Source organism: Penicillium cosmopolitanum (assembly GCF_028827165.1).
Source record: "Penicillium cosmopolitanum strain IBT 29677 chromosome Unknown utg000012l:1.0-3308103.0:1.0-3310761.0, whole genome shotgun sequence".
Lineage (NCBI taxonomy): Eukaryota > Fungi > Ascomycota > Eurotiomycetes > Eurotiales > Aspergillaceae > Penicillium > Penicillium cosmopolitanum.
In genome coordinates, this window is record NW_026622682.1 from 2,310,921 (window position 1) to 2,330,085 (window position 19,165).

Consider the following 19,165-nt stretch of genomic DNA (forward strand, 5'->3'; position numbering starts at 1 on the left):
GTGCTCGGAGTTGTCGCTGCTCGGTATTGTATAATAAGTATATTTTTTCATCTCGATAGAACAATCTCCTTTCTCCAGGGCTGAATATCACCACTCTTCATGTTAAATACCTAGGTAGAGGGTACTAGGTTGGGACATATTTTTTTAAGAAGCTCTAAGTTCCCTGTTCTATACCTATTTGAAAGAAAAACCAACACCTTGGGTCAGTAGAAAATAGAGCGAAATTCTTAGTAGTCACTGACGCCAAGACCGACCCAGATCGCCCTGACATTCCCGCCCGTCGCCACTTCGCTCTCTTCAACCATCTGCACTCCAGTTTGGCTAGGTCGATTTGGTCTCCGGCCCATTATTACGATTACAAGAAAACGAAGAAAAGTAACAATAAGGAACGTTGGAAGACGGGCGAGAATACTTTTCGTTGGGGATTTACATAGCACCTCGCCCGAACCACGCACGTATGGCCGGGGCTAGCGCGGAGGCGGCGTTTGCCTATCACGAACCGCCAATAACAACCATCCTCAACCAGACAGGATTTCTCATCGTGTTGAACGTCGTAAATGTCTGCCTTGACAAACTCCTATATTGTGGGCTGATTGGGCAACTTTTCGTCGGCATCCTTTGGGGCACACCCGGCGCAAAATGGCTCGATCGCGAGACAGAAACAGTCATCCAGCAACTCGGATACCTCGGGCTGATAATGCTTGTCTATGAAGGTAAGTATGAGCTCCGCACTTGATCATAGAAACTTATCGCTGATATTAAAACAGGTGGTTTGTCAACATCTATCAAAGCAGTGAAATCCAACCTCTTGGTTTCTCTCTGTGTCGCCGTCACCGGGATCGGTGTGCCTATGGGTCTATCATTCATTCTCAGAGAGCTGGTCGGCGCGAGCTCTTTACAAGCATTTGCTGCTGGCGCAGCTCTAAGCGCCACAAGCCTCGGAACAACCTTTACGATCCTATCAACAACGAATCTGATCGCCACGCGCTTGGGTACTGTGACAACGAGTGCTGCGATGCTCGATGACGTCGTTGGGTTAGTGATGGTCCAAATAATTTCAAATCTGGGAGGGAACGGCTCATCTTTCGACGCTATTACTGTCATCCGACCCGTATTCGTCTCTATCGGATTCGCAGTGGGGCTCTTCCTACTCTGTGCCTTTTTCGTCGGGCCGTGTCTCAAAAAGGCGCTTCGCGTTAAGCTGAGACTGCCTTCCCTTATGAGGACGATGCAGTTTGCATTTCTCTACCAAACACTTGTTTTGGTCGGGATCGTAGCGGCTGCCACTTATGCGGGAACATCCAGTCTCTTTGCCGCATATCTTGCCGGTGTTGTAGTCACCTGGTTTGATAGCACGATTACGGATTTCAAGGGGGCAAATTCTGCTGGCCAAGATAATGCTCAAATTTCACCTGAATCTGCAAGCCATGCAGCAGGTACTAGTTCGCTGAGCGCCCACGAACAGCATGGCGGATCTTCCACTGAAGTTTCCAGCGCTCGATGCGATGAGATGCCAACGGGCGAAATAGTTTACGAGAGATATTACAAGCAACCAGTAACGCGAATCTTGACTCCACTGTTCTTCGTGAGTCTCAAGTTGCATTATCACTTTCTTTACCATACTAATATACCATCCAGGCATCAATTGGATTTGCGATTCCTATCACCGAAATGTTTCGGGGAAGTGTCGTATGGCGCGGCCTGATCTATTCTTTGCTCATGATGTTTGGAAAGATGGTCACGGGTCTATGGCTGGTTCGATTTTCCTTTAATCCCATGTCAAAACTCGTCAACTATATCAAGGACTTCGTTCGTCGCTCTCGCCTGTTTTGTACTCCGAAGAAACCCAATAAAGAGCAAAAGAGGAGACATGAGACTCCTTCAAGTTCCGCCGCGGTAACTTCGCACGATCGGTCAGGCGAAAACGCAGATACACCTCCCAACGCTGCCGTCCACAGGTCTCCTTCTAACCGAGAGAGACTACTCATCAGCCCGGGCCCCGGGAAGATGAAAGCCCACAGTCGAATCAACGCTCCTCTGTTACGTTCCCAGAAAAGCCCAAATCATTATATCCGCCATCTATTCTTGCCTTGGCTATGGTTGCTCGAGGAGAAGTCGGATATCTGATTGCTTCGCTAGCACAGAGTCAAGGCATGTTTTCAACCGGCTCTTCCGACGAAGTATCCGAGATTTATCTGGTGATTATATGGGCTATCTCTATCTGCACACTTGTCGGTCCAATATGTGTTGGAACTCTTGTCAAGCGCGTCAAGAAGTTACAGAAAAATAGAGGGAACTCCGGCTCAGACCCATTGGGTGTCTGGGGTATCTGACTGCGCCTCTTGGTCGAGCCAAGCCTCAAGGCAGCACGTGGGAATCATCAGCAGGAAAGTAAAACAAGGAATCAATTCAGGATTCAATTGTACAAAGCCTCGGATTGAATGGATTCGATGTCGGCATTTAGAGCGAGAATAAATCATTTTCAGCCGTCGCGAAATCTCTCAGCGACGTCAGATTGCCTGTGCATAGACTTGGCGTGGAGAAACTCTAACCTTGAACCGCCAACTTTTTACACTTCCATCTCACGTCTCAGCTGCCTCTGACCCAAGAAAAGATCGATCCGTCGCATCGCTGGCAAATATTTGGCGGCTTATCCTCTTCAAGTCAATGAATCCGGGTTTTGTTCAAAAACCAAACCCCGGGAGGAAGTGAAATGCCAGCAAGCTTATATTGCCAAGACCTGACTGGTGCAGTCAGCCCTTTCTCAAATTGAGAGTAATAATGACTGCAGATGGCCAACATTTGGAATTTCGCAGTGTATCGTTGCAGAGAACTTTAATTTACTCCGTACTTCAGCTCTTGAGATGTTGAGGCGCCCAATGTGGGACTCAACTTGCGATGGGCTATCTATAATGTCGCCAAATGATTGGCCTTCTTACCCCGATGCTTTATGCACGCAGCACTGGGCCACAAGGCTGCATACGCTAGCTGGCAAGTGCATCTGCATCTGTATCGGCGGCTTTGAAGGACCCCTGTATGCAATTAAACCCTCTGAATCGGACTTGCACAGCCCCATTCCCTCCACCCTGTTTAATTAGTCTCACGCAACCCTCAGCTTCTTTTCCACCGCTCAGGGTTGTCCCCGCTCTCGCATTCCCATGATACCTCAAGGATTCGAGATGAGCGAAAGCCAAGTGGTTCGTTTTAGTACACGACGGCAAGGCTTGCAAAGAGTCCGTACTGGTTGTGTGACGTGCAAGTATGTCTAATCTGTGATCGTCTGATCTTCATGTCCTGGGTCAACATGGAAGCTAAATCTATACCATCGCATTAGAATTCGAAGGGTTAAGTGCGATGAAACGCACCCCGTCTGCAAACGCTGTCAATCTACCGGTCGAAAATGCGACGGATACTATCTCGTCTCCCGAACCGAATTATCCCATATTATCCCCTCTAGAATACCCGATGCGGACGATAGTTCTCTCCGCAGTTTGGAATTCTTCCAGCATGTGGTGGCCCCCGTTCTCTCCGGGCCACTGGGCCGATCATTCTGGACCCATCTAGTCGCTCAACTAGCCCATCAGGAACCTGCCGCAAGACATGCTGTGATCACCATAAGCTCTCTTTACGAACAATTCGGCAAAGGGCTAAAGCAGCTTCGATCTCCGTATGACGATGGATACGCAATGCGGCATTATAATAGCGCCATTAAGGACATCATATCTCTCAAAGCACATTATCCCGAACAGGTCGATACAGCTATCATCGTCTCCATTCTCTTCTCTTGCATCGAGTGTATGCGAGGAAATAAGCAGGCAGCAGTTAGTCACTGTAGGCATGGGATTCTGCTCATGAACTCATCCCGCCCCAACGCAGAGCTAGCTTCTATCTTTCGCCATCTGAGTTTCGTGACCCTCTTCTCCAACGAGTGTCTCGCAGAGCTTCCTTTCTTAACAAACGGTGGTTACCCATCCGCCCCAACCCCCTTCCAGACCTTCGCACAAGCACAAGAGATGATAGACTGGTTAGGCTATCACGCGGTAAAGTTAGCTCGGTTAAGAGACCAATATCGAACCTCAGCCTCATCCTCAACTACGTCGAAATATTCCCACTTTTTCTCAAAGGAGATCCACCGACTGAACATTTACATGGAGACATGGTTTGTCTCATTTACCCCTTTGAAGGAGCAGTCAGAGACGGATCCCCGATACAAGTCCATCGCCCGGATACTGGAGATGCGATGGCTGGCATCAAAAATATGGACAAACTCTTTCATGGAGGATGACGAAACCGCCTACGATGCTTACATTGATGAATTTGAACGAATAGTTGAGATCGCTGAACAACCACCACCAACTGAAGATCCCTTCTGGTCAAGGTCGCCCAAATTCATGTTCGAGATGGGCTTTGCGCCGCAACTTTACTTCACCGTCATGAAGTGTCGCTACCTTCCACTTCGACTCAAGGCTCTTTCGTTGATGAAAGAGAAATGCTGCGACAGGGAAATCCTATGGGATTCAAAAGCAATATACATGGCAGGTAAACTGGTTATTGAGAAGGAGCATGGGATACAAATTCCTGAGGACCTCAGCCTTCAAGTACGGAAGATGGTTGAAAGTCCCCCTCCTGCTCCGATTGACAGTCATCGACTGCGTGATTTCACAATCGCGGGGGCTGAGGATGAAAAGTCTGTTCGGGAGGTTCATGGGTCATTGAAGATTGCTGATAATCGAATTTACTTTCATTTTCCAACTTCGCTGACTGACTTGGAGGATCTTAGCTGATCAATGCCATAGTACTTGAAAATCAAAATACTACTAGTATTAGTAGAACTATATACTTTTCGAAAAATGAACCTGCATTCAAGTTCAAGTTGTTCCAAGGTTATGTACTGCTACTACTACGATTACTAGTACTAATGTATTAAAAATCTATGGCATTTGGTGTGCTACATTTTTGAACACTCCCGAGCTGATTTCGGTCACGGTTCAATTGTAATGGATGCCCGACATACTACCACCTGGGCACTGGCATACAAACGGGAAAATAGTGAAGGGAAAAGCCTACTAGTAACTTGAAGCCTGAGATATCAACCTTTTCAAAAGTAAACCTCTTCCAATAATATATTTCACACAACCTCTCAAGGCTCAATACAGATGCGGAGAAACAAAATGCGATAGATAGGTTGAATATTGTACAATGATATGAGGTCCTCACTAGATCTTACCACCAGTGATCTGCTCACCCAGCTTCTTGACTCGGTCCTGGGTGACATCCCAGCGAGCGGTCTCACTCTTCCGTGTCTCATTAACAGCAGACTGGACAGTCGGGGGAGCGCCCAGGTTCCACACATTCTCACCAGGCTGGTGGTCATTACGCCAGGCCACGTTTTCGCCATCGGGGAACACCCGATCAATCTCCGCAGACAGCTGCTCCTCCGATGTGATGAAAGTGCGCGCATGCATGTACAGCGAGTGGAGATCATCTTCATGCTGAGCCTTCTTCTGAGCTTGCTTCGCCTCGAGTCGAGCCTTGGAAAAGGCCAATCGTTGTTCGCGGCCGGCGTCTCGAAGGAAAGTGTCGTTGGGGGCGAGCATGGCCGCCACGACGGATGGCCGTGTCAGACGCTCATCTTCGGGTTCTGGCTGGTTGAAAATGCGCTGACGGCGTTCCTGAGTCATACGGCTGCGGGTGACCATTGTTTTCTCCGCTGCCACTTTGCGCTCGTGGAGGACGCTCAGACTCTCGCGGAGATGGCTTCGTCGGCGGTCGGCCATTTTCAATTTGAAAAGTTGCTGTTCGCGTTCCAGCTCGTCCGATGCGCGGCTTGGCTTCTTTGTTCGGGCGGGTGACACGGCTTCGACATATTGCGGTGACGGCTTGTCGGCGCGACGGGCGGGGAAGATCTCGCGAGGCACGGGCAGGGTACCCTTAACCTTGGGCTTAACGGGGTTGCTCGGTTGAATAATGCGAGGAATGTCGAGGTAATGGGGGGATTCGGGGCCGACTCGAAGGTTGGTTGAGGTCGAAAAACCGCGGGCCTGCACATTGGCAGCCCGGGTGACGCGGAGAGCTGACATTTTGCGACAGCTCTTTTGGCCAAATCCAAGATATTTGTTGAATTGACCCAGTCGTGCTTGGCAGTGCCCGGGAAATCAATGGGACAAGGTGGAATGGAATGCTCTTGCACCAGAAAGGAGGATGCGCGGACAAGCACCGGAAGAAAATCCAAGCGGTCTGTGAGTTTTCAGGCAGAAACAAACCATTTTCAGGCAGAAAGGGACCGGGCTTGGCATTTGGTCACGTGTCTCAGGTTGAGAGGCAGAAAAGACTAAGCGGTGATTCGATCCAGGGCGGTCAGCCATCGGACCCAGCCTTAGCGCCCCAGCCGAAAAAAAAAAATAGTCCGCCGAAATCTTCCTCCTCTTCTTCCGCGCTCTACCACTCCTCGTGTTTGGTCTTGCCTTTGAATTTTTCTTTCACAAGGTCATTCTCCTTTTGAACCTCATCATGGGTACTGGAAAGAAGGAGGCCGCACGTAAAGTGCGGCAAGGAAAGACTGACGATGGCATGGGCAATGTCAAGACGAAAGGTGAAAACTTTTATCGGTATGTCTAGCTATGGCGACAGGTCATTGGGTCACCTTTTCCTAACAAAATGCAGCACTGCGAAACAGGCGAAGCACCTGAGCATGTTCAAGGATGGTAAAGCTAGGCGCAACGCTGCTGGAGACATCACTGTCGCTGCCTCTTTCCAATCTCGTGATGCCCCCGTCGCTCGCATCGAGCCCAACCGGAAATGGTTCGGCAACACCCGAGTGATCTCACAAGAGGCACTCACTTCATTCCGTGAGGCTGTCGCCGAGCGTGCCGCGGATCCTTACCAGGTTCTCCTCAAGACCAACAAGCTGCCCATGAGCTTGATTCGGGACAATGACAACGTGAACGGACTCAAGCAACATCAGGCCAAGATGGAGGTTGAGAACAACCCATTCGCTGATACCTTCGGACCCAAGGCTCAGCGCAAGCGTGTCAAGCTTGGTGTCGCTTCTCTGGAGGACCTCGCTGGCTCAACTGCCGACCTGCAAAAATCATACAATGAGAAGAATGACAACGGCACAAATGAGGATGGAACTCCCATCGTTGCAAGTGATGTTGGCTCAACTGTAGAGGTCTCTCTCACTACCGCCCGAGAGTCTGTCTTCTCCAAGGGTCAGAGCAAGCGTATTTGGAACGAGCTTTACAAGGTCATCGATTCCTCCGATGTGATCATTCACGTTCTGGATGCCCGTGATCCGGACGGTACTCGCTGCCGCAGCGTTGAGAAGTACGTTCGCGAGGAGGCTCCTCACAAGCATCTCATCTTTGTCTTGAACAAGTGTGACCTTGTCCCAACCAAGATTGCTGTAAGTTTCGACTCTACCAAATTCCCCTCACTTCCTATTCCCGGCCTCTTCATTTTTTTTTGTTTTTGTTTTTTTGCTTTTCTTTGTCCGGCATTCACGCCGTTCCATCGCTAAGTCAAGGCTTCTTCCTACGACTCATGTCGTTGCTCTGCTCAATGGAGGTCTGTCTGTTACAGCTTTGGTAGATTGACACTTTCCCGCACCGAATTTCTTTCTGAAGCTAGGTTGACTGGTCTTCGTCTTGAAGGCCTGTCGCAAGGGACAGCCGTGTTTTGTTTTTGAGTAGAGTTCTGCCTCTGCCTTTTCTGGTGGCTTGGTGGCAGAACTCTTAGTAACATCCCACACATTCTTGCCTTCTCACTCATCTTGTGTTTTGATTACAATATACTAACTTGTATCCGACACCAGGCTCAATGGGTTCGTTACCTGTCTAAGGACTACCCAACTCTCGCAATGCACGCCTCAATCAACAACTCTTTCGGCAAGGGTTCTTTGATCACACTGCTTCGTCAGTTCTCATCTCTGCACTCCGATCGTAAGCAGATTTCTGTTGGTCTGATTGGTTACCCCAACACGGGAAAGTCTTCCATCATCAACACCCTTCGTGCCAAGAAGGTCTGCACCGTGGCTCCTATCCCCGGTGAGACCAAGGTGTGGCAGTACGTTACCCTCATGAAGAGAATTTATCTCATCGACTGTCCTGGTGTGGTCCCTCCCAATCAGAATGACACCGAGGAGGACATTTTGCTTCGTGGTGTCTGCCGTGTGGAGAACGTCCACAACCCGGAACAGTACATTCCCGCTGTTCTCCGTCGTGTCCAGCCTCAACATCTGGAGCGCACCTATGGTATCAAGGCACCTTCCGATGCCATTGACTTCCTCAGCCGCCTGGCTCGGAAGGGTGGTCGTCTGCTGAAGGGTGGTGAGCCTGATCTGGATGGTGTCGCCAAGATGGTCATCAATGACTTCCTTCGTGGAAAGATCCCGTGGTTCACTCCCCCTCCCAAGGCCGCTGCGACCGAGGGCGAGGAAGAGAAGGAAGCGCCGGTAAAGGATGGCCGTGAAGGTCGTCTGGGTGAGATGGGACGCAAGCGCAAGATCAATGAGAAGACCGACGAGCCCGCCGACGACGCCGAGGACGCTGAGGCCTCTGACTCTTCCGGACCCGAGTTTGAAGGCTTCAACGAAGGTGGCAACGATAGTGACAACGACTCCATTGCCAACCTGGAGATCAGCGATGTCGAGAGTGGTGAGGAGGATTGAAAGCCTTGTGACACCGCGGGTGCAATCCCAATTTTCCAGTCTTTGGACTTTTGTCACCGCAACATGGCCTGCGACTCTTGAAATACAGAGCATGCATGAATGCCCATCACCCCCCAACTGCCAGCTGGGCTCGTCTCCATTGTGGAAGGGCCCAGGTGTCTGACATCTGTATGATAGCGGGTGGAAACGCCCGATCAGCAGCAATTTGTCGACGGCCACGTTCCTGGATTGCCAACCCAATCCGAAATGATCCTAAGATCATAAATGGCCAGACCTACCCTGGTACAACCCCAGCCGAGTCCGGCCCGAGTCTGGCATCAAATGACCAGATCGCGACGAGCTGGCCCCACATGAGATACCCGATCCTCTAAGGAATCCAATGAAAATATTACCTCTAATTATGCTGTGACCTTGTGTATGAATATGATGTAGTAGTAGTACTAGTAGAGATCTACCCTAGTACCATTGGCAGTTGACCAGCTACGCCAGCGAGGTGAAGTGAGTACCAGTAGGTACTGCACTAGTAGTACTTTTGCTGTCACTAGCATCACTTCAATAAATATGCTTAGATATCTACCAGGAGACAATCTTGAACCAGTAAGTTCCACCAGAAACAACTACTCCATCTCTCGAGTATCATAGTTCACCACAGCTCACCTTAAAGCAGCCCGTTCCACGGTTGACGGATCGTCCGGGCACACCGCCCGCCTTTCAGTGGGGTCTCCTTAGCACCTCGTCATCTCTCTAATCCGAGCTGCACAGCGCTCCTGGATTACGTCTTGGCTTTACTGCTCACCGCAATGTTCATGCAGTTATGCCAAACGACATGTCTATGATCCCTTATAATGGTGGAAACCTTGATGTTGTGCTGTAGGTCACCATATCATCATATTCTCTTTCATGGCTGACCGCGAACCAGCCGACACAATGACTCGGTCGTGGTTTTGGACCGTGATTCCCAGCAGTTAGCTCTGCGAAATGCCGCAGATGCTCATGAGGGTAATCTGGAATTTGCAGACTGTCCCTGGTGCCACCGGCCCATGCGAGATAGGAGTAGAAGCAGACATCGTGGAACTGAGGATCCAGAGGCGGAATTCGTGAACCCGAACTACTTCCGTATGCTAAATAATAGCCTGCCAAGCTCAGCGAGTTCCTCACGACCTCCATCGCCTCGCCGCCGCCTCGTTCACCCTTCCCTCCCACGCGGTATCACTAGTGCTCCCTCACAAGCGGCACCGGCACAGCCGCCTCAGGGTATCTCCTCCGCAGCCTTCAGTCAGGATTACTTCAAACGATTCTTTGTCGAGGAAAAGGAGCTTGGCAAGGGCGGGAAAGGTGTTGTGCTTCTTGTTAAGCACATGCTAGATGGGGTCTCGCTCGGTCACTATGCTTGCAAACGTGTACCCGTCGGCGACGATCATGAATGGTTGGAAAAGGTACTTGGCGAAGTACAACTATTACAACACCTCTCGCACCAGAACCTAGTCTCATACCGGCATGTCTGGCTGGAAAATGCCAAGATAAGCACATTCGGCCCGCCGGTGGCATGCGCTTTCATTTTACAACAGTACTGCAACGCGGGCGATCTGCATAATTACATATACGGCTCCGTACAAACGTCATCCACTGCACAGCAACTGAAAGATCGACTTCGGCGCAAATCGAGAGGGGAACCTGAGCCACGAGCTGGATTGGGTGGCCCACGGATGCTCCAACTGGATGAGATATATTCTTTCTTCAGAGATATAACCTCGGGCCTACGACATCTCCATATGAATGGGTACATTCACCGCGACTTGAAACCTAACAATTGTCTTCTCCACGACACGAGTGATGGAATCAGAGTGCTTGTGAGTGACTTTGGCGAAGTTCAGCAACAGAACTCGATTCGGAAATCAACGGGCGCAACTGGAACTGTGTCATATTGCGCGCCTGAGGTGCTTCGGCAGGATTTCCCCGATGGACCCTTCGGCAACTTTACTTTCAAATCAGACATCTTCTCCCTCGGAATGATCCTCTACTTCCTTTGCTTTGCCGAGCTCCCCTACGCCAGCGCCGATATAGTGCACGAGGAAAATGAGGATCTCGATCAGCTTCGGGCGGAAATTACTGGCTGGACCGGATTCGACAACGCACGTCGACGCCGACCCGATCTTCCCGAGAAACTTTATACATTCCTGGAACGTCTACTAGCCGTAGATCCCAACCGACGACCAACTGCAGACGAGGTCCTTAACGGAATCCAAGCCGGTGCCACTGAAAGCTTCCGCTTTAAGAGAAGCAGCTCAGTGAGTCCCGATCTGCCAGGTGGACCTCGAATCCACCCAGCCGATAGCCCACAGCCATCAATGGAACGAGCTCTATCGCCAACGAAAAAGCTCCCCGCCCACAGCAGCCAACTAGCATATCGTCGAGGCTCCGGATCCGGAAGCAGCAGGACACCAGACCAAAACGCAGGTCTCGAGAATCCACCATCATCAATGAGCCCAGATAGAAACATGATTGTTCGCCAACAGCGATACTCCACCTCACCACCAGTCTCACCATCGAGACCCTCACACGACGAAGACACTCCATCCCCATCCCGATCTCACTCCCCTGTCCGCCCACAACATCTCCTCCCCCGCCCCCGAGCCGATTCCCACACTTCGACATCCTAACCTCTATCTCCTCACCCGGTCTACAACTCTCCCTCTTCCTGCTGAAAGTCGTCTCGGCTTTCCACCCTTGCTCACCGCTAGCGGTAAATGCATGGGTTCTATACCCGCTCGTCCTTTTGGCAGCCGCTACTCTTGGTATACATGACGTCCGGCTACAAATATCCACATTGGTCGCGCATATTCTTGTCGTCGGTATTGGGATGAGGTTTGGCGTTCTTTGCGCGTGGCGGGCGGATTCGAATGGTCACGGTGATGCCTCGCATTGGTCTTCCCTCTGATGGTGTAATGAGCAGTACTAGTAGTAGTACTCCCTCCATTCATGTTTATATGCATGTTTTGGATGACCGTCCATGAAACGCAGTAACGATCGCGCAATATGAGTTTGGATCCTGGCGTAATAGGTAGCAAGGCATATTATCAATTAAATATTATTCTTTCGGAATTGGAATTAGTTTTGCGACTTAGTACGAAGTACTAGTAGTCATCTACAAACATAAATTCTAGAAGGATGTCGGGACGTTAAAATAACCGCGTATCAACAGACTCAGAATCCCCGCCGGCCCCGCGTCCCTACAAAAAATGTCCGTAGGTATCCATGCGGACACAATACACACAAATTCTGCAGTTCGACAGGGCGTTAGATAGCAAGGGCTCTGAAGGATACCCGGACAGAGAATTGTTCCAGATTTTGATCTTGGAATTCGTGATGTGATAGTACCATTGAGAGAGGTAAGACCACTCGTCGTGACACAGGCCATGACGGACGAGATTCCTGTTAGCGGGCACAAGAGGAAAGGGGAATAGGAAGGAGGAGAAAATGGGAGAAGGTTATATAATAGAGATGGAAGGGGGAGGGGAAGTTTGTCAAATCTACGCGCAAACGGAGAAACAAACAAAGAATGTCGGATAATGTATGGGTTTATATTGGGTATAAATTTTTGAATGCACATGGGCCGAGGTCAAGAAATCAGGGCCAGGGCGAAGATCAAATCCAACGGGTTACTACTTCATGCGAGCAGCCCTGAACTTACTGATACGCCTGGGTTCAATTTCACCCTCACGGATCTCGTATTCCGTGTCTTGTTCTTCGTCCATAAATCCGCCTTGTTGCTGGATCTTGCGGTTGCGGGCCTTGAAGAACTCGGTGGCGATTTGACCGCGGTGCATTTCCTCGTCCAGCTCATCTAGTTCAGGAGCAGCGGCAGTACCAGAAATGACATCGCGTTCGACCAATTTGTCGGCCAGGGTTTTGCCTTCAGGAGGCTGGGGACCGGACGGGGTTTCGGTGATGTCCGTAATTGGGGCTGAAAAGGGCTTGGGTTCCTTTGGTGTGGCGGGGAACAAAGCTGGAGGGGTGCTTGCCGGAACTGCGTTGGTTTGTTTGCGAGCGAACCCAGGTTCGGATGGCTGAGAAGGTTTCAGAGATGATTCAGCTGAATTGGATTCCAGTCCATTGGATGCTGGCGCAGCTGCCCGTGCCGTCTTGAATCGCGAGACCTTCTTGGGGGCATTGTTCGTAGATGGTTGAACGTCCGGGGTGCGGTTTGTTCGTTCCACTATGGCATCCGACAACACAGTGACATCAGGCTGCTTTGTGGGGAGTGTTCTCTGCTCGGCGACGACGGGCGTGGGATCAGCAGCCGGTGCAATGTCAAGATCTTCTGCGAAAGCGACCCGCTTCTTGGGTTTCTTGCCCTTGTCGGAGGACTCCACGCCATTGGGCGGAAGGTCTTGGACAGAAGGAGGGTTCTCGATATCCTGACGCATTTCCTCCGGCAGAGAGTCTGTGTTTTTGCCAACGTTGTACATTCCACGAGCATTGAGTTTGGCTTCCAACTCCCGCATCTGTTGGTGATATTCCTCAGACAGCACAGTGTGCGAGCGACCGTATTCGTCTTCATTTTCCTCTTCACCTGAGTCGAAGTCATAATCTTCTTCGTCGTCAAGCGAAAACTCGCTTCCCTCTTCGTCCAGTTCCAGCTCCGCGACAATGGCGCCTACCTCGTCGATCCCATATTGAAGCATTTCTCGGCGTAGCCTCGCTTCTTCGGGGGACTCGTCGACATCGATGACGGGGGGTTGTTGACGGTCTTCGGGTGTCACGAGGGAGACAGGTCTTTCCAGATCGGGATCGTCCTCTAGTACAAGGTCCTTCGCCTCTGGGGCATGTACAGGGCAATCCAGCGAGTGGGTGTGGTTTTCTTGGGTCGCAGAGGCCTCTGTTGGAGTTTCTTCTGCCTTATCACCTGCTGTGGCGCTTGCAGTTGTGGGGTCCGAGTTCTCGGTAGGTTTCTCAGTCTCCGGAATGTTCTGGACGCCAACCTGCTTCAGCACGTCAAGCAGCTGGGGCGCCTGATCACCGGGTGTGTTGATGGTGCTCGAGATAACCTCTCCATCTTCATCCAGCTCTTCCATGATCTCCCGCATGGGAAAGTCGTTGCCACCTTCGATGGGTATTTGGTCCTGTTCATCCAGCGCGTGCAACTCATTTTCGGCGGTCTGTAGTCTTTTCTCCATTGTAGAAACATTCTGCTTCACGTAGTCGATTCGCCGACCAAGGAGATCCACGACCTGACCGCGCGACCTAGAGACGCCCTGGGATCCAAGAATCTTCTGCATTTCCTCCTGGTCCACTAGTGTTCCTCCAAACTCGCGTCCCACCTCCAAGAAGTCTTCGGTCGAAGCGCCGTTGTCGAGAGCTCCGATCTCCTCGCGAATGCCATCGTATTCGGCTTCCCAGGTTCTCCAGTGGTATAGTGACTGTTGGAGCTGCAGGATGTTCTCTTCGAGAGTGAGGCGGCGCTGCTCGAGCGCGCCGAGGTCGGGGTTGGGAATGCCCATGATGGGGATGGAAAGAGGAGGCGCTCGTGTATCAGTATGATATAAATATACAGGATTCTCCTATAGGGTGTAGAGGTGAGGAGGGAGATGCAAAAGAGAGAAGAGAGCAGAATAGTGCAGAAGGACGAGAAAAAAGAGTGGGAGGCGCCGGAAAAAAAGCGGGGCCGAGATGAGTCTTATCTTATCGCCTCCATCAACTTCCATAGCTTGACCACTTCCCTCCGCTCTTCCCCATCACCACACCACTTCACACCACACCACCACCCTCATTATGGCATCCAAGGGGATCGACCGCCGGGATGAAGACGGTATGTCTACTCCAGAGCCCTTTTCTTCTTTAATTCCCCAAGCTAACAAGAATAGAGGTCTGCCCCGTCTGCAAGTCCTCACGGTATCTCAACCCGAACATGCGCTTCCTCATCAACCCAGAATGCTACCACAAAATGTGCGAATCTTGTGTCGACCGCATCTTCTCTTCCGGGCCATCAAACTGCCCCGTCGCCGGCTGCCGTAAGACCCTGCGCAAAAACCGTTTCCGCGCGCAGACCTTTGAAGATATCGGGGTGGAGAGAGAGGTAGACATTCGACGACGGGTGATGCAAATGTACGCCAACACCCCCCCCCTTCATTTCATTTGATTTTATGGCATTATAATACTGCAGTCCCATCTAACAAGCTCTTCTCCACTGTACAGTCTTAACCGCCGCGAAGAAGAATTCGACACAAAACGCAACTACGACGATTTCCTCGAACAGCGCGAAGAAATAATAGCAAACCTCGTCTCCCGCACCAACGAAGCAAAAACAAACGCCCAACTAGCAAAATACGCCACAGAAAATGAACAGTCCATCCGCGCCAACCTAGCCCTCGAAGAACAAGAAGCAACCTCCTTCCAAGCCCGCATGACCCTAGAACAAGAAGAAGCCCAGCGCCGCCGCCAAATCGCGCGTCAGGAATACGAGAACGAGCGCCGTGAGCTCCAAGCCGGACGAGAAGACATGTTGTCCCGACTCGCGTCCGGAACTACCGCAGACGCAAACGCCATCGCGAGGGAAAGTAGTAAAGTGCATCTTAAGAAATCGTCTGCGCGGCGCAGTGAGGAGGAGCGCATTCGTCTTAAACAAGCTGCGCTGCGGGGAAGTGAGACGAAGCGCGGTACGCCGCTGTCTAATTCTGAGATTGCAGGCGCTGCGGACTCGGGCTTGATCAAGGGTTTGAAGAAGATTAAGACGCCTGAGCTGGAGAAACCGTACGATCCGTTTATGGGGCTGGTTCCCGAGACGAGGGATTATTTCACTTTGCAGGAGTCGTATCCTTCTACGTTCTTGGAGCGGCAGCGCCAGAATGTGCAGGGCTCGGCTGGTGGGTACGATCTGCGTGAGTATTACTCGCGCACTATGCTTGAGGCTTTTGCGGGGTTGGGTGTTTTTGTTGAAGAGGAAGTATCGAAACGTGAAGCCGAGAAGAGCTCTAAGCCAACGGCCACTGAAGGCGCTGCGATTGCTGCCGCCAGTGAATAATAATTGCTCAGATCCCATCCTCCATATATAGCATAGCAGCGGCGTCCTTTTCATCTGGAGCAATATTATTTATTTACTACTAGTTAACTATAACTACTCAATGAACTGAAATGAAACAGCTTGTTTGCATTCCCTGGAATCAATTTTATTACACACTATAGACCACGCTTCAATGAGCCGAACGCCAGACAAGACTAGAGGTTGAAAAAGCAGAATGCATTGAATATCCACGCCAAAAACACGAGTTACAGGGGTTATCGAAAAATAAATTTAGTTTCGCACTATGCGCGACCAGTCAGCTCGGCAGTACTCTCAATACCTTCCCAAGGAAGCTCAGATTCTCCTTCCACGTCCAAATCCACCGACTTGGTCACATCAATACCAATCGACTCAAGAGTCTGCTCCATCTCTTGCTCTGTAATATGGTTGCCAGTCTTGTGGTCTTCCAAGACGTCGTAGAGGGCGTATATCTGGTCAGATTTCTGATCAATTTCTCTCATCAAGGTCTCGACCTTCTCCATTAGTGACTTGCGCTGGCGCTTGGCCATAGATGCGTCTAACTTGTTGTATGCACTTTGGTATCCGGCCAGTTGCATCTTGAGATGGGAGAGCTCGTCTTCCAGAGCCTTTAGTACATTGGCGAGGGCAACGGCTGGTGGCTGGGATGGCCGAATAGTAGGTTCGGGATTATGCACAGATGGCTCGGGCATGCGCTCAGACACGGGAACGGGCTGGGGAACATTGATGGGTTCATGATCGCACTGGCCATCGTTGGGCAGAACATTTTTGCAAACTGTGCAGTTCTTGCCGTTGTGCTGGGCGATGTCGTCAAGGGCTCGTTGGGCCGACTCAGGGAGGCGGGATGGGTTGTTGGCAGCAAAGTCTGCATGGCTCATTGTGATGTCGGGAAGAATAAAGGCAGAGGTCATGTCCTCCTTCGGCGCACGCTTCTTGCGCGACGCGACGGACGCAACAGAATGGTCGGAGTGGCGGCGATGGCGTTCGGCGGTAGGAACGACCAGGCTATCATCACCTTCAGTTGTTGCTACTGATCGGGAAGTGATATCGCCAGTTGCTGACGCAGGTCGAGGGATGGAGGGCTTGGGCTCGCGAAGGGAAGATTTGCGGGGAAGAGATGTCTTAAGGATACTCTGGCGAGTCGAGTTGGCTGTTTCATTTCCTGTCAAGTCCTTCGGGATACTTGAACGACGCTGCTTGCGCTGCAATCTCTCTTCCTCAAGTGTTCTCCGGAGTCGAGAGATCTCATTCTCCTGTAAAGTAAATGTTAGCGGATATTATATCGATTGAATGGACTTCAACTCACGTCAATGACACTCAGCAAGGTCAGCTCATCAACGTCGGATGGCGCCCTGCTCTGTTCGGTTGCCTCAACCGGTTCGCTCACGTCTTCCAGAACCACCCGCTTGACACGTTGCTTGCTGCTGTTGGGCTGTTTCCTGGAGCTTTTGGACTCGGGCACGCGCGGAGCCTCTGATCGATACTTCTTAGATCCGGATGTGCGCTTGGGGGTTGGCACGTTTATGGAAAAGAGCTCCTCCTCAGCCCGTTCCCTCTCTAGACGGTGAATCTCCTTGTCGACTTGGGTCGAGATCTTCGCACGAGAGTCATCCTGACGCCTGCTCTTGGGGTTAGATCGTGCACTGCGGGACGTCAAATCGCGAGTGCTGCGACTCATATCACCACTGCGCTCTGTGTACACTTGGCTATCTTCAACCTCAGATGTGCTCGAGAGGGCTTCCGAGTCCCCGGTATCCTGCTCCCGGGTCTTGCCGGAGGCAAATCGAGATAGTTGAGACTTGAGCTCCATGTTCTCTTGTCGCAGGCCTTCGTTTTCCACTTTGAGTTCGCGAGTCTCGAGGTAGGCAACGCCGAGCTGTGAGATAGCCGATTCACGCTCTTGGTTCATACGCTTGACCGCGGCCTCCTGCACTTGTGCCTTTCGATCGGCGATGTCGAGCTGATTTTGTAACGCCACATTGGCTGCTTCGAGCTCTGAAACACGGTTAGTTAAATGGTAAAAATTGTAATAAATTTCTTTGGTGAACGTACTCTGGTTCTCATTGGCAGATCGCTTCGAGCTCTTCTTATAATCGCCTTCTTCGGTCTCGTATCTGTCCGAGTGTCGAGATCGGCCCGCCTTGAGGGCGGCATTTTCGACACGGTAGTTCTCCAGTCGCTTCTCGGCATCAGACTTGAACATTGATAGTTCAGCAACCTTATCCTGCAACAGTCGCAGGTTCACGAACAATGCCTTCTCGTCGTCCGGGATGGGACAGCGTCAAGGGGCAAGTGCTGGCGCGTGAACGAGACGTCAGTCTGGTCGTGGGGAGGAGACACAAATCGGGTAGAGCGGAGTTTTGATTGACGGGGGAAGACAGGTGTTCCGTCTTCATAGACGCCAGATACAAGTTCGGAGATGTTGGGAAGGTCGGGAAGGAGGAAAGAGTTCCGAGTCATGGTGTCGCCCATGGTGTTATTCTGATTCTGCTGAGTTTGTGCCGAGCTGGTCTTGCGGGGAGTTCCTGCGTTACTGTGGCCGCTCGATTTGCGCATTTCCTTCGCGTAAGCTTCGCGCGACGCACGCTCCACGGCTTCAGCAATCTCGTGGGAGTGATTAGGGTTGGCAAAACGCGTCGATCGCGAATTGGTCGGCGCTTGGACGGGTCGCTCATCGCCCAGGAAGGATCCATCGTATGATTCTCGCACTTTGGCGTGCATATCTGAGAGGGAACGGCGCTGGTCGCGTTGTTGGGATTTGGAAACTTGAGGACTCATCGCTTCCTTCTGGTTTTGAGCTTGTGTTGCCCGGCGCAATTGGGCGTCTTTGCGTAGATTTTCGCTGACAGCACGTCGCGTACTACTGCGGACAGGCTGTTTCTGAGGAGTTGGGTACTCAACACGCACGGCGGGTGAGGAAGATCGGACGCTGTTTTCGAAGCTCATAATGGAGTCGCGCGAGTCATCCACGCGACGAGGCTTGCCAGTGGCGCGGCCAAGTTCCATGGACAAGCTGTGCTCGGAGAATTCGTCCTCTGCTTGAACTTCGTCTTCGTCCGAGGGCGATAATTGAGAGAAATCGGGGAAGGCGCGGTCGATGGTGGAGGTGTTGATGGCGAAGTCGGGCTCGTCGTCTAAGTGGAATTCGCGTGTCGATGCCAGAGCTTCGTGCTCGGGGTCAAAATCCGACATAGTAAGACTCAAGTCCCGCATGATCGAGAACTTGAACTTGGAAGTGAGGGTGAGGGTGAATGGGGGAGAGGGGAGGATCGGATGGAGAAACAACAACACTCCAGGCTTGAAGTGGCTGGGAGGTTTGTTTTGGCGCGGGAATGTTTGGGAGCGCGCGGGCCAATCACAACTCACCCTCAGCCCCACTTCCATACAACAGCATCCAGAGTATACAAAGTAGAGTAGTGATACTGATACGGGGCTGAGAATAATATAATTCAGATGGA

At 51.3% G+C, this 19,165-nt stretch overlaps 8 protein-coding genes across 8 annotated transcripts; 5 read left to right on the forward strand and 3 right to left on the reverse strand.

Annotated features, from left to right (window-relative positions):
* Positions 1–457: 457 nt before the first annotated feature.
* Positions 458–2,127, forward strand: N7509_013609 (cation:proton antiporter; the record flags this gene model as incomplete). The annotated part of the gene is made up of 3 exons (XM_056638246.1): positions 458–713; positions 768–1,585; positions 1,639–2,127. 3 exons carry the CDS (start codon positions 458–460, stop codon positions 2,125–2,127), a joined length of 1,563 nt encoding a protein of 520 aa, XP_056481753.1.
* A 785-nt stretch (positions 2,128–2,912) lies between these two features.
* Positions 2,913–4,784, forward strand: N7509_013610 (Zn(II)2Cys6 transcription factor; the record flags this gene model as incomplete). The annotated part of the gene is made up of 2 exons (XM_056638247.1): positions 2,913–3,034; positions 3,335–4,784. The coding sequence occupies 2 exons, from the start codon at positions 2,913–2,915 to the stop codon at positions 4,782–4,784; spliced, it is 1,572 nt and encodes a 523-aa protein (XP_056481754.1).
* A 432-nt stretch (positions 4,785–5,216) lies between these two features.
* On the reverse strand, positions 5,217–6,080 carry N7509_013611 (uncharacterized protein; the record flags this gene model as incomplete). The annotated part of the gene is made up of 1 exon (XM_056638248.1): positions 5,217–6,080. One exon carries the CDS (start codon positions 6,078–6,080, stop codon positions 5,217–5,219), a length of 864 nt encoding a protein of 287 aa, XP_056481755.1.
* A 430-nt stretch (positions 6,081–6,510) lies between these two features.
* N7509_013612 (putative GTPase NOG2) lies at positions 6,511–8,668 on the forward strand (the record flags this gene model as incomplete). The annotated part of the gene is made up of 3 exons (XM_056638249.1): positions 6,511–6,608; positions 6,664–7,405; positions 7,814–8,668. The coding sequence occupies 3 exons, from the start codon at positions 6,511–6,513 to the stop codon at positions 8,666–8,668; spliced, it is 1,695 nt and encodes a 564-aa protein (XP_056481756.1).
* Positions 8,669–9,494: 826 nt separating this feature from the next.
* On the forward strand, positions 9,495–11,606 carry N7509_013613 (protein kinase IKS1; the record flags this gene model as incomplete). The annotated part of the gene is given in 3 exon segments (XM_056638250.1): positions 9,495–9,538; positions 9,588–11,205; positions 11,220–11,606. 3 exon segments carry the CDS (start codon positions 9,495–9,497, stop codon positions 11,604–11,606), a joined length of 2,049 nt encoding a protein of 682 aa, XP_056481757.1.
* Positions 11,607–12,330: 724 nt separating this feature from the next.
* Positions 12,331–14,169, reverse strand: N7509_013614 (prefoldin-like protein; the record flags this gene model as incomplete). The annotated part of the gene is made up of 1 exon (XM_056638251.1): positions 12,331–14,169. The coding sequence occupies one exon, from the start codon at positions 14,167–14,169 to the stop codon at positions 12,331–12,333; it is 1,839 nt and encodes a 612-aa protein (XP_056481758.1).
* Positions 14,170–14,440: 271 nt separating this feature from the next.
* Positions 14,441–15,689, forward strand: N7509_013615 (TFIIH/NER complex subunit TFB3; the record flags this gene model as incomplete). Its single annotated transcript, XM_056638252.1, has 3 exons — positions 14,441–14,477; positions 14,533–14,773; positions 14,864–15,689. The coding sequence occupies 3 exons, from the start codon at positions 14,441–14,443 to the stop codon at positions 15,687–15,689; spliced, it is 1,104 nt and encodes a 367-aa protein (XP_056481759.1).
* Positions 15,690–15,970: 281 nt separating this feature from the next.
* N7509_013616 (uncharacterized protein) lies at positions 15,971–18,920 on the reverse strand (the record flags this gene model as incomplete). Its single annotated transcript, XM_056638253.1, has 4 exons — positions 15,971–16,960; positions 17,014–17,702; positions 17,760–17,931; positions 17,985–18,920. The coding sequence occupies 4 exons, from the start codon at positions 18,918–18,920 to the stop codon at positions 15,971–15,973; spliced, it is 2,787 nt and encodes a 928-aa protein (XP_056481760.1).
* Positions 18,921–19,165: the final 245 nt, after the last annotated feature.